Consider the following 13,805-nt stretch of genomic DNA (forward strand, 5'->3'; position numbering starts at 1 on the left):
CTTCACACTGGCCTTGAGATGTTCTCCCAGTGTGTCCAGCCCCTCCATGCTGGATTCCTTCTCCCCAGCTCCCAGCCAGGGTTTTCCAGGTGTACCCCACCCCTCTACACTTGGCTGTCTCTGGGACCAGAAGTCTCACTCCCCCAGCTGTGTGGTCCCGTCTGGAGTTGGCACTCACTCCCGATGTGAGACTGTCAGCTGTTCCTTTCCTCTTCTGAGGTAAGTACAAAGAGAGAGGGGTAGGTTCCCCAGGAATTCCCCTAATTTGGTCCTTCTCCCTCTCACACCTATCCATTAATATTACAGTTTAGGGTACCTTGTGTCAGTATTTTAGCCATACAAAAATGCTAATATTCATCTTAATAAAATCCTTATACATGTATTGTTTCTTTCACAAAATGCCACAGTTTCAACTGAGGCAGAAGTTTCAGGATTAGCCCTTCCTGAGGATCAAGTGTCTTATGCTCTTTCCTTTTGCAAATGTTGAAGAAAATGAGATCAGATCTTTCTTCATTAATCAGCTGCAAACACAGACTTGTATCTGTTACCAAGTATAAAAATTTGAAAAAGCAAAAAATAAAAATAAAAAAAAAAATCAGAAAATTTAAGATTTCACATACTCTTGATTCTTAAGGAAGAATCGATGCCTGCTGAAATAGTCAGTCATTAAAATTATTATATTTTTATAAAGCTGTCACTGCTCATGGAGTGAAGCTATCTTTTGAATAGTCCCATATTAAAATCTAGAGTAAATTCATTATGATGAATCAAACTGATGCTTACCTGAATGTTTACCCCAACTAGTGTATCAAATCCATATCACTCATAATTGCTTGAAACCTATCCCAGAAATGCCATTGAAGCATGCCTGTCTCACAATTAGATGTCATGGGGAAGGATTTATCTTATCTGGTGTAAGAAATTAAAATGCCCATTCACTTAGCAGACATCATCATTCTTCTCTAGATATTTCTAAAGAACCTAACAGACTCAGTTGTCAAACATTTTCTTGGCATTTTAATGTGTGACAAGAAACATAAGACAGTTTTTTCAACTATTGTTATGTATGCTTTGCATTTTGAAAATATTCAACCAGTTTAACCTGTAAGCAGAAGGAATAACAGCCTCTATAATTCCATTAAGATACTTTATGTTGACATCTATTGAATCATTTTCTTTTCACAGCAACCGTGATGGGTGACCCAAGTGCTGACTGTAAGTTATTCAAAAAAAAATTCAGACCAATACACTGACTAAGCTCAATTAATTAATTTTGACAATTAAGACCATAATCAATCAGGGATATAAGGCGCACATTCCCTTTTCTTGGAGTGCTGTACTGCAGTATTTTGATTGGAACAGGCTCAATCATATGATCTAGCACACCCATGCTTAAATTTCTTTGGCTTACATAAATTGTAAACCCACAGAATTTTCCATAAATTTGCAACATCTTATAAATGTGCCAATTTCTTAGCCTGTTTTGCAAAAATATTTCAGAAACTTAAAAAGTTTAAATGGCCAGGTTCTAATTACAGTGTACTTGTTCAGTGGGCATCAATACGGCCAACTACTTTTCCTATCCTTGTTTTTATAATCAGCACCAAGACATATGATTATGACTAAGCATAAGTAAAAAAAAAAAATATATGCTGGGAGTTTTATTCAAAACATAGTAGAAGCAGAGGAAAATCCTTATTGTTATTGATTATACAAATTTTAATATTAACACAAATACATACTATTGATTAGGATAAAAAAGGTATAAACATAAAGGTATAAATGATACATAGCATGAATGGGCCAACACAAGAAAAGTCTAAGTATTTCCTCTAATCAACATATGAGATACAAGAGCAAAATGTGTCCTTCTCAAACTAAATAGGACATATAGATACTTCTGCCAATCAAAAATCAGAAAGTAATGTGATTTCCTTCTTTTATTATTTATTTTTATTATTTTTGGGGGCTGTACTCTAGCTGAAGTTTTTTGGTTTATCCATCTGCTTTGCTTTCTGTGCGTTTAGTAAGATTCATTTCATCAAAGGCAAACAATGAACATGCGAATTAGCTGGTTATGATGAATTTAAAACTGCAATTCAGGCAAATATAATGAAGAGAGATCATACAGAAATATAACAACCAAAAGCTCATTTATCTTGATGGGTAAATGCTTTCTTCAAAATCTCTCTTAAATGTCTCTTTTTTGTTGAGAACCTGTCAGAGAAAAATGAATAATAGAAAATAAAAATTTAGTACAAAACTCAAATATTATAAATATTTTGAAGCTGATATTAGAAGTAACTGATACTGTCTCAATGGCTGTATAACAGGACTAGAACACTATGCTGCATTCACTGCCGGGGTGATCGGACAGATCAGATCTCAAGGGAGATCAGATTGGCTGCTGTGGCTTAAAGGAGACTCCGCACCAAGTTGCTACAACCCTAAAACAGCTCCTGGATCTGAAATCTGCAGTGATAACCCCATCCTAAGGGGCTGAGTTCTCTATACCACCCTCACCATCACATAATTGCACAAAGGTGCCTGAAAATGCTGGAGCTGTTTATAAAAATTAAAACTAATACTGAACTAGAGAAAAAAATATTTATGTTTTCTGGTTTAAACTGTTGTTGTGATTCACTCTTATTTTGTTGCAACTATGGCATTGACATTAGAAAAGGATCAACTTTCTGGAGTCTCATGCTGTTTCATTCTGTCTTCCAACAATTAGCTACATTCAGTCAGTACTCTTCAACTGCACCCATGAATAGGGCCCAATTAACTAACAGGCAAAAAGAGGCACATGCCTAGGTCCTGAAGTGAAGAAGGGGCCTAGTTGTGCTAATTTTACATATTATAATACTTGAGTGAAAAAAGGGGTCCACGAGTTTGTTTGCCTAGGGCCCACTAAAGGGTTAATCCAGCCCTGCCCATGAATTCTCCCTCTTCCACATCTTTGCAGGTAAGGTGTCATTTCCGACAGCCCTGTACAAGAGGTGCTATGGGAATCAGACTTGCATAAGACAACTCTGGAGAACAAACTTATAAAATCACCTCTTAAGAACATGGGAGACTGAGAACAGGTGTATAATAATATAATTTCCCACAGAGGACAATTTCATAAAAATATGTACCATATGTATGCAAATCCAAGTTGATCCTGAATTTAAGATACCCCCCCTCCCAATAATTAGATTCTAGACATGGAAAATGTATACTTTTGTTATAATTTTACAAGTATAAAATCTAGTTATTGAAGGATCATCTTAAATTTGCCACCCCCAACACTGCAGTGGGGAAAGCAGTGGCACAGAGACAGGCAGTAGGGAAGCAAATAGTAGGGGACATAAAGTTTGAAGAAGGTGGGAGGGGCAGGCAGCAGTGGAGGCAGGCAGTTTTCCCCCTGCTGCCTGCCCCTGAACCACCACTTACCCACTTGTGCCTCCCCATCTGCAGCCTCTGCATCCCCTTTCCTCCACATCTCCACCCCTGCAGTCTCTGTCCCTTGTCTGCTCCTCCCCTTTTTTCCCTTGCTTAGCCTTGCTCTGGCACCAGCAGGCTCCATCCCCATTCCAGCCTGGGGCATGGAGCATGGCCCCAGTCCAGCCCTATAGCAGTGACATGGAGTTGGCACAGCTTCTGTGGGGCCATCCACCATGCTCCAGGCTGCAGCAGAGATGAAGCTTGCCAGTACCACAACAAGGGTAAGGAAGGGAAGAGGAGGGGCAGCAGGAGGCAGAGGCTGGGGTGGAGGCAGGGGCCCAAGACTGACAGAGGGGGACAGGGGCAGAAACAGTGTAGGAGGGAGATGGGGAGAAGGAGGGTGATAGAGGAACGAGGCAGAGGGGTCAAGTATCAGCTACCTACCTCTCACCACTTCAGACACTATTCTAAGAGAACAGCCCTTTCCCCCCACCCCATGTTAAATTGGGGAAAATAACTTCATTTTGGAATCAAGTAGTTATGGTATTTGTCTTAAATTAGGTAGGAAATAACAAAAAAAGAACAAGATACAAAACATTAGGCCTAGAGAGCAAATAGTGACTGAGTCTTAAAGAAAGGTTTATTCTTGCCTCCTCAGTAGACAGAAAGGTGTGTGTTTACTAACCCATATATCAATCACCTTATTGCAAGAGTCTAACCTTTCTGTGGCCATGACTACAGCTTCAGCATTTACAAACATTTCTCATGTAACTTGAGTTATGTGACACTGAATAAATAAGATAAGAAGAAAATCCATACTTTAACAAAAAAAAAAGTATCTTGAAACTGTTGGATTGTACGTGATTTAAGAATCAAGAGACACATTGGAAGACTCTAATAAGGACTTTTGATATCATCGTGGTCCCTAAGTGACTGTATTACTTTGTGTGAGAGATGAACAGTACATTTTGGGGTAAAAGTATTTAAAGTTCCCTTGTACAGGGTCTTCATAAAGTCCTTGTGCACAACCTAAGTTATTAAAGTTTAAAAGTGCACAAGGACTTTATGAAGACCCTGTATCGTTCATCTTTCAGGCTATTTGGAATGGCATTTTGAATATGTTGCGTTTACTTAATTCCAGAACTAGGTGCCTGCCTCTCCACTGTCTGTACACCCCATATCTCCACCGCAACGACATCAAGTCTCCATGTCCACCCCCATCTCAACTATGCCCCCCTTCCCCGCTATCTCCTCCCATGCAACTTCTGTACCCCTATAGCCCTGGACTGCTGTACCATGCCATGCTGGCTCTGCACCACTATTACAGAGCTGGTTTGGGCTGGGCTATATGACCCAACTAGAATAGGGATGCAGCCTGCTAGCAACGGATCAGGAAGCGGGGCAGGCAGGCAGGCAGGTGAGAAGAGGCTGCTGGAGCGGAAAGAGAGGTGGAATGGGGAGGCAGAAATGGCAAGGCTGCAGGGGGAGCAGGCAGGTAGAGAAAGAGACTGCAGGAGGAGGCAGGCACAAGGAGGGTAAGTGGTGGGAGCAGAAGATAGATAGCAGGGGGAAAGCTGCCTGCCCCTGATCACTGCCTCACTTATCACCTGCTCCTCACTGCCTACCCAAACACCTCTGCCCTTAGTACCTGATACCAAACACATGCCCCCTGCCACTGCCGTCCCTGTTGCAATGGTGTGGTGGGGGAAGGATTCAAGATGATCCTCCAATAATTAGATTCTACACATGGAAAAATATAACAAAAAGTATACATTATCCAAGTCTAGAACCTAACTATTGGCGGGCGGGGGGGGGAGGGGGGATCTTCTTAAATTGTTGTCATGTATTTATATTTAAGAGTTGTCTTGTATTTGATTAAATATGGTATTCTTTAAATGTCAATTTGTATAATTCTGTTGGAATACTGGATACATCATGTGAATAGCAGCTTTAATCTTGTGAATAATTAATTTCTCCTCTTTAAATGAAAATTGCAGAGAATATTGTTTTTGATTCTGCAAAGTCACTGTGTCTTTAATGCAATGTTTGTTCATTTGTTTTAATTAATGCTTGAAGCATATGAAACAAAATTTAGCTAACTCACAACTTACGGTATAGGGGAAAAAGATTATTTACTCCTTTTTCTGCATGTAGGGTATGTTAGATTCTTCTCCAAACACTGTACCCTTAATTGAGAAGATACCAGATCCAGTTCATGTCCTGATTCACATTTAAACTCTACAAAGTCCCCTCCTGGCACATCCAATTTCTCTCTAGCAATCCATTTCAACTGTATATGGTTTCTGGTCATATCTTGTTTAGTTACCATGCAAGGATCTGCACAAAGAAAAAGCTTATTTAGTAATTTGCATATTAATCTGACAGTGGATCAAAAGTATGTTTTTTCATTTGAAATGTATCTCCAGATACTTACAGGTACATAAACCCTGAGAAGTTAGTTATTCTTTTCCCAGATATTACAATGACAAAAGCAAAAGTGAAGACAAAGGACCCCCTGACTTTTCGGGTGGAAAATTAGTGGAAAAAATAAGTCTATGGAGGAAGCTTTTATCAATTAGATTTGGAGAAACAGTGACAGTAAATAATCAATAAATACTTTGTCGAACTGTTCTATTTACTCAATTCTTAGTCATTTCAAGTCAACACTTCATTGCATTGTTGCTCAGTGCAGTGGGACTGAGGTTTCATTTTCATGGCTGTAGACCTTTCTACTGGAGTCCTGGATTGTCAACATGGGGTTGGGAAAGATTACTTACCCCTTTTTCTGCATTTAGGGTATGTCAGGTTCTTCTCCAAACATTGTACCCTTAAACCAGAAGATACTGGATCCAATTGATATCCCAATTTACATGCAAACTCTACAAAGTCATTTATGGGCACTTCCAGTTTCTCTTGAGAAATCCATTTCAGCTTCACATTGTTCCTTGCCATGTCCTCTTTGATTACCATACAAGGTTCTTCAGAGAGGAAAAAAAAGCAATTTGATGCGAGGAGGGGATAAGTCCATTACTGGAAATGGAAAATGAGCTCTTAATTCAAATAAAACATAGAGAGTAGGGAGAAAACAGGGGTAAAATAAAATCACAATCCTTTTACTTTCTCTTTCATCCTGTTGTCACAGTGATGACTATATCCCCTCTTCTCTTTCTAGTGAAGAATTATGCAACAACATAGAAGTCTATGAAGGAAATTTCCTTCCACCCCACCCCCACACCCTCTGCCACCCTAACTATGTATACACAAATGTGACAGTAAAGCATTCCCTTTCGTTCCAATTCATGTGTGCCCCAATTATGGTCTCACTAATTTTCCCTCCTTCTAGTTACCACTTCAGGAAGAATGTGCTAAGTTAAATGTAGTTTGACGTCGAGTTTTAATGCTGTTGGTGCTGTTGCACAGGTGTCCCAAACTGTCAATAGCAGCGAGGAAAAAATAGGCAAATAATTTAAAATATGCGATCGATAACATGAATAGCAAGGAAGGGAAGAGTACACTAGAGGAGGGTATAGGAGGATGGATGATTGAATTGTTGCCTTTCCAACTTCCAGGGTATCTTAGCCCTTAGTGTTCTTAATGAGAAAAGTATACTGCTATGGGGATAACAAGGCTATAGGAATAAGGATTGTTATAAATCCTGGAAATGGCAACAATGTTTCTGCTGTATTTGCCAAATGGCTGGAAACCATGAGATTTAAGGAGGTCACCAGAAAATGTGATTAGAAGTAACCATCTGGACCACCAAGTTTAGTCCCCTGCATTCAAAGCCAGACATTTGTCCAAAGGAATCCCCAAGATTATACACTTCAGACCCTCTCTCACACCACAGTCACAAAGCATCCAATAGAAAAGAACCCACAGTGTGTGCACCACAGAAAGAGAAGAGGAGAGACAAAGTCATCACCAATTCGCAGATGACTGCAGTGATGGAATTGTTAGGTACAAAGTGCGCTCATACCATCATTTCCCATACTACAAAGAAGGGGGGGAAAAGGGGAGGACCAAAAGCAAAAAACAAAAAACATCCATCCTTGCCCATCTATGACAAATCTGCCAAGTCAGTACTCAGCTGTCTGACATCATAGGCTCATAGACATAGAGATTCGGGCTGGAAGGGACCCCAGAGCATCATCGAGTCCGGCCCCCTGCCCCAGGGGCAGGAAGTCAGCAGGGATCATAGGATCCCAGCAAGATAAGCCTCCAAATGCATCTTGAAGGCATTTGATGTGGGTTCTTGAACCACCTCTGGTGGTAGTCTATTCCAAACCTTGGGGGATCAGACAGTAAAGAAGTTCTTCTTTATGTCCAGCCTGAATCAGTGGCGGCAGAGTTTGAGACTGTTTGATCTTGTCATCCCTTGGGGTGCTCCGGTGAACAGACGTGTTCCCCCAGATCCTGGTGAACACCCCTGATAAACTTATAGGTGGCCACCAGATCACCCCTGAGCCTGCACTTTTCCAGGCTGAAGAGTCCCATGGCTCTCTGCCTCTCATCATAAGGTCTGTTGTCCTGACCTCTCATCATGCCCTCTCTCCTCTGCACTCTCTCAAGCTTCTCCACACCCTTTTTGCATTGTAGAGCCCAAAACTGGACACAGTACTCCAGCTGCGGCCTTACCAAGGCCGAGTACAAGGGGAGATTGATATACTGGGATTTGCTTGAGAAGCATCTATGGATGTAAGCCAGTGTTTTGCTCACTTTACTAGCAGCAGCATCACACTGAAGGCTCATGTTCATCTTATGGTCAATCATGACCCCCAAGTCCCTTTCATCTGTAGTGCTAACCAGAGTAGCACTGCCGAGCCTATAAGGATGCTGCAGGATTTTCCCCCCAAGGTGGAGAACCTTGCATTTTTCGGTGTTGAACACCGTCAGGTTCTCATCCGCCCACTTCATGACCCTGTCAAGATCTGCCTGGTTCACCCTCCTGTCCTCAGGTTTGAATGCTTTACCCCAGAGTTTGGTGTCGTCGGCAAACTTGGCCAGTCCGCTTCTGACACCAATGTCTACATCATTGATGAAGATGTTAAACAGTATAGGCCCTAGGACAGAGCCTTGAGGGACCCCACTGGTCACTGCGCACCACAACAATTGGCTCCCATCAACCACCACCCTCCGGGTCCTACCACGGAGCCAATTCCCCAGCCAGAGGATCGTAGTGAGGTCAAGGCCACAGTTAGCCAGTTTTACCAAGAGGTGATCATGGGGTACCAGATTGAAGGCTTTTTTAATGTCAAGTATGACATCAATCCCTTCCCCCCTGTCCAGGTGATAGGTCACCTGGTCATAAAAGGAAATGAGATTTGGTCAAGCAAGACCTACCCACAACAAATCCACGCTGGGTATCCCTCAAGATATTGCCATCAGCTAGTCTGTTAAGGATGGCCTCTTTGATAATCTTTTCTAAGACCTTCCCCAGGATAGAGGTCAGGATGATGGGCCTGTAGTTTGCCAGATCTACTTTCCTCCCGTTCTTGAAGATAGGCATGACATTGGCCTTCTTTCAATCTTCAGGCACTTCACCAGAGCACCAGGAGTTCTCAAAGATCCATACCAGGTTGAGCTATGATGCTTGCCAGCTCCTTGAGTACTCTTCAGTGTAAATCATCAGGGCTGGCTGACTTGAAGGTATCCAGCCTGTCAAGATGTTCCTTCACAAGGTCAGCATTGATAGAGGGCAAGGAATCCCCCTCATCCAGGCCTCCCTGATCCACAGTGGGCAGGGGCGTCCCGTGGGTGCTGCTTCAAAATCATGAAATCAGGCAAGACTGGCTTCAAAATCATGAGATTAAATTAAATTGGGGTTTTTCAGGATCCTTTTTGGTTTCTGAGCTTTCATGATTTGGTTGAGGCATATTTCCAAGCTTTTTTTCTCTAACCATGACATAAACAATGTCTCTTTTTCAAAAAGCTCAAGTCCTTAAGTTCAGAGCTGTGGTTTATGAAAACCCATCAAATAGGTTAAGATTCAAGTTCCTTCACTGTCTTTTTCATATCATAAATTTTATTTTATTTACCTAAGCATGTGGGGAGATCTCTCCATTTTCTCAAGTGACATGTCACTATTTTGGATCCCTTCATTGTACAGAAACGTCGGCATTTGTACTCCACTGTAGAGCCCGCTTCACACTCTAACAAGAGGTCAGAACTGAGGACTCCATTTTCTATATATGGTGGGGAATCACACTTCAACAAATCTGAAATAAACACAGAGGATGTGGACACAGGGTAAGTATTAGCAGGTTAGTGTCTTAAGATGAAAATGTTGGTAGCATTGTTTCTTAGCTAAATATGCTTTTTAAAATGTAGGCTTAAAGGTAAGGTAAAAGACAACATTGATCTTTCCAAGATTAATAGTTAAATGAGTCCCCTAATTCTCTTTTCTTCTCAATCTATGCTACTCCCTGAATCCAGGTAGGTAATTCTCCCAGTATACTGATAAATTTGAGAGAAGAGCAGTCAGATGGGAGTTAGAGAAGCATAATTAGTTGAGTTAGTCTGAAGTCAAGCAGAAGGCAGGGTAGATTTTCACTTTATAGACTAACTTAATGAGAGATACATATAGCATAGTCTTCTGTGAGTTGGAACATGACCTTTCACAGGATCTGATAAAACTCATGAAAATTATGCTATTATACACACACACACACACACACACACACACACACATACCTAGTTATGCTATAAGGTGCAAATCTACCTTGCCTTCAGGATTTACTGTGCATTGGAAGCTTTAATTTGCTACTGCGTTCCATATGCTGTAGAATATTTCAGTGCTGTGCAGACATCACATGTAGACTGCACTCACATACTCTCATAAGCATAAGATCTGATGCATGTCCTGAAAATAGTACAAAATATAGGGCAATATGATCATTGTCAAGGGAAGCCTTAAGAGAAGCTTGTACTTGGAGGTGAAACTACTCAATTCTGTTGTGGAGTCCTTAAATAGGTATAACTAATGACAAGTGGTGCTTGTACACATGACAGGGGTTTAGTTCAGTTTAGTTCTCCCTAAATTGAAACAGTGGGTTTTTAAAAAAACACCATTTCCACCGTTTCAATTTTGGGAAAACTAAACTGAACTAACCCCCCCTTTGCACAGAGAACAAGAGTTAGAAGGTTTGATCCTTAGGATCTTACCTGCTTCTCCTGTGGCGGGGGAGAGGAGGGGTGAGCTGCCGGTGGGCCGAGCTGTCCCTGAGCTGTGAGGGGAACCCAATGCTTCCTTCCATGGTGGTGGCACCCCCCGAGGCAGCACCCGCCCACTGGCACCCAGCCCAGGAGGTCCCAGGGGATGCCACAGCCATGGACGGAAGCACCGGGCCCCAGGCAGCTCAGGGGCTGTGCGACCCAGCAGCAGACCATGCAAGCAGGCTCAACTAAAGGAGAAAAAAAAATTGATGAGGAACCTGATGGCTTTTTTCTTCCCGGAGCCTGCCTGTCTGAGCTGCGCAGGGCCCAGTGCTTCCCTTCACAGCCCGGGCAGCTCCTGGCCAGGCCGCTAGTGGGTGGGAGCTACCCAGGGTTGCTGCAGCTGTGGAGAGAAGCACCGGGCCCCCACGCAGCTCAGGCAGGCAGGCAGGCTCCAGGGAGCAAGGGGTGGGGAAAGGAAGATCAGGCTCCTCGCTGCCATTTTTTTTTTCCCCTTCAATTGACCCTGCCTGCATGGGCTGCCACCGGGTCCCACAGCCCCTAAGCTGTGCGGGGCCCTGTGCTTCCCTCTGTCGTGGCAGTGTCCCCCAGGACCACCCCAGGCCAGGTGCCAGCATACAGGTGCTGCCTGTGAGCATGCTGCCACTGCAGAGGGAAGCACCGGGGTCCCCCACAGCTCAGAGACAGCTCAGCCTGCCAACAGCTTGCCCTCCACCTCCGGACCCCACTGCAGGAGAGGCAGGTAAGCTCAGTACCCCTGCATCATGCCCACTGCCATCCTGCAGCCTGGGACCACCAGAGAATGGCTGGCTTGCCCCTGGGGCAGACCAGCAAGGCTGCAAGAGGGCAGCTGGGTGTGTTGGTGGTGGGAGAAGTTGGTAGGGATGGTGCACAGGGCACTGGAAGTCTACCAAGCCCAAGCTTCCCCTCATGCAAAAATTCAACTGAATATCTTAGTGTAGACTAACCTAAAGGAAATTCTAGGACAACTAAAAGTTTGTGTCCCTCAGGAGAACTGATGCTGGAATGACACCAAATGACCTTTAGCCCTGAAGAAGATTGTGAAGTTTCCCTTTGTATGGCCACTGGCAGATGTTCATTTTAAAGGTGCAATGGGATGTGATCGGCCACCCCAACAACTGCACCTCCAATGAGCAATTCTGAAATCAGGGATTAGACCCAAATTGTACCCTACTTGCAATTTCACCAGGTTTGCCTGTGCAAGTGACTGATCATGATCAATCAGCTGAGTGTCAAAACCTTGCATTTAGAAGCTCTGGCTGGACATGGGGGTGATATCAGAGGCTCCTGGCAGGGGGAGCCAAAGGCCTCACTCACTAGGGGCGGCTGGGAGGCTGCAAGCCCTGCTGCAAGCAGACTGGGCTCCAGGGGCCAGCTGCAGCTGGGAGGCTGCAAACATCTGCTCTGGCATGTCGGGACTCCAGCACCTTCCAAGGTAGACATTGCGGGTTTTTTGGCACTCTGGCCAAAAAAACGTTGCTTACCCCTGCTCTAGACCTACACACTGGTGAGGCTTTTCCCTGTGCAACAGCTGGTTTTATCATGGGCAGCCCTGGAGGCCATTCCTGCCTGCTGTACTTCCCTGCATCTAGTCCTTTGCTGGCAGAGTTCTCCCTGTGGGACTCTGTATGAACAATTTGGAGTAGAGTTTTAACAGCTTTATGTCTGGATCTTCCCTTCCTCTTTCCCCACTCACACATTGAATAGCTAAAAAATCTGGACAGTTAATATGCTGTCTCCTCAGCTGCCTATAAACACTATCAGGTTTTTGTTGCCCTGCAAATTTTCAATCCATGGAGGAATTTTACATAAAAACAATTCCACAATTAGGTGTCTGCTTTCTGAAAAGTAATTTTGTGTGTCTAAATGTGTCTAAATTAATATTTCATTTAAACACTAGTTCTATTCAATGACAGCTGTGATAAATACAATAATGGAGCATTCATGAATAAACCTATACTAAACTTTCAAAAAATCCGTTCTCTGAACAAAAAGCCCTCTTCAGAAAATAAGAGGAGATTTAATTAAACAATATTAACATAGGTTATATTCTGCTCATTTCACACATATGTCCTTTTCCTATATTTGCCATAATTATCAGACCTATTGGAAGTTTATTCAGTTCTACCAGTTAAGAATGTCCCAGAAAACAATACTATAAGAAAGGAACATTTACCTTTATTGCACTGGGGATAAGAAATTTGGCCTGAATGACACCGCACAGTAAAATTAGAAGTAGATGACAGTGCAGGAAGTGCATACCCCAACTGACACTTAAACTCAACAAGTTCACCATGGCAAATGTATTCTTTTCCTTTAGAACTCCCACTCAGCTCCACACCACGGCTTTGCATTTCTGTGATGCTGACAGCACACGGCTCTAATATGAGGAAATACAAAAATGTTTGATTTCCATATTTGGGCTAGGAGAGCACAGAGAACACAGAAATGATGTCACATTCCAAATTATTGCCTTACCCCTTCTATAGATTTCAAGTGTTGCAGTCATAGCATAGCTGAAATTGAAAGTCTACTAGGAAATGCCAAAATGAAAACTGAGGGATCAAAAAAAAAATTAAAACTATTTTCAACTAAAATATTTAGGGCATGTCCGAAGGGATTATGTACTTGGGGTTACATAAAATGTTTGTGTCTGCGCTGCTTTTGTTTTGTATCTTAGGTATCTGGGTACCACAGTGATAGGTGCAGTAAAGACCTTAATAGACCCTCAGCCCAATACCTGTTCTTTTATGTAACAGCTGCAAAGGCTTGCTTGGCTGCAAGCTGAGTGAATGAGCTGTGCCTAAGAACTTTGCAAGGAAGGCAGCAAAAAGTTTGCAGAGGGTGCAATAGCTGTTCCAAACAGAGAGCATGCTGTGCACAATGCATGCTTTTTACTGGAGGAGTTGAGCTGCAACCAGAGCCCCCATTGCAAACCCCGGGCTCTGATTGGCTACAATGGAGCCATAAAAGCTGAGGGAGGGAAAAGCAACTGGAGAGAGAAACTGCAGGAGAGCTACAGCATCTTGGAGAGAGGGATACAGACTCAGCCCATCCTTTCCCCCCCAGGCAGAGGGAAGGGAGCTGAGGCTTGCTGGGGAGCAGACATCAGGATGGAGGAGAGCCTGAGTCATCCCAGGAGAAGCTGATCCCCCACTCAGGTCAGAGCTCTGCAGTCAGGGACA

General features: G+C 43.2%; 2 protein-coding genes across 2 annotated transcripts in view; both read right to left on the bottom strand.

The window, feature by feature from the left end:
* Positions 1-1,972: 1,972 nt before the first annotated feature.
* Positions 1,973-6,378, bottom strand: LOC112548556 (complement factor H-related protein 2-like). The gene is made up of 3 exons (XM_025194666.1): positions 6,204-6,378; positions 5,612-5,763; positions 1,973-2,217 (listed from the first exon to the last, which is right to left on the bottom strand). Exons 1-3 carry the CDS (start codon positions 6,376-6,378, stop codon positions 2,155-2,157), a joined length of 390 nt encoding a protein of 129 aa, XP_025050451.1. The 3' UTR covers positions 1,973-2,154.
* Positions 6,379-9,453: 3,075 nt separating this feature from the next.
* Positions 9,454-13,805, bottom strand: part of LOC106723180 (coagulation factor XIII B chain-like) — a 12,132-nt gene continuing 7,780 nt past the window's right edge. Inside the window, exons 5-6 of the mRNA XM_025194667.1 lie at positions 12,797-13,000; positions 9,454-9,641 (exon numbers count right to left, since the gene is read on the bottom strand). Coding sequence (XP_025050452.1) covers positions 9,454-9,641; positions 12,797-13,000 — 392 coding nt within the window. The remainder of the gene's footprint in view (positions 9,642-12,796; positions 13,001-13,805) is intronic.

This window comes from Alligator sinensis, unplaced genomic scaffold (assembly GCF_000455745.1).
Source record: "Alligator sinensis unplaced genomic scaffold, ASM45574v1 scaffold139_1, whole genome shotgun sequence".
Taxonomy (NCBI): domain Eukaryota; kingdom Metazoa; phylum Chordata; order Crocodylia; family Alligatoridae; genus Alligator; species Alligator sinensis.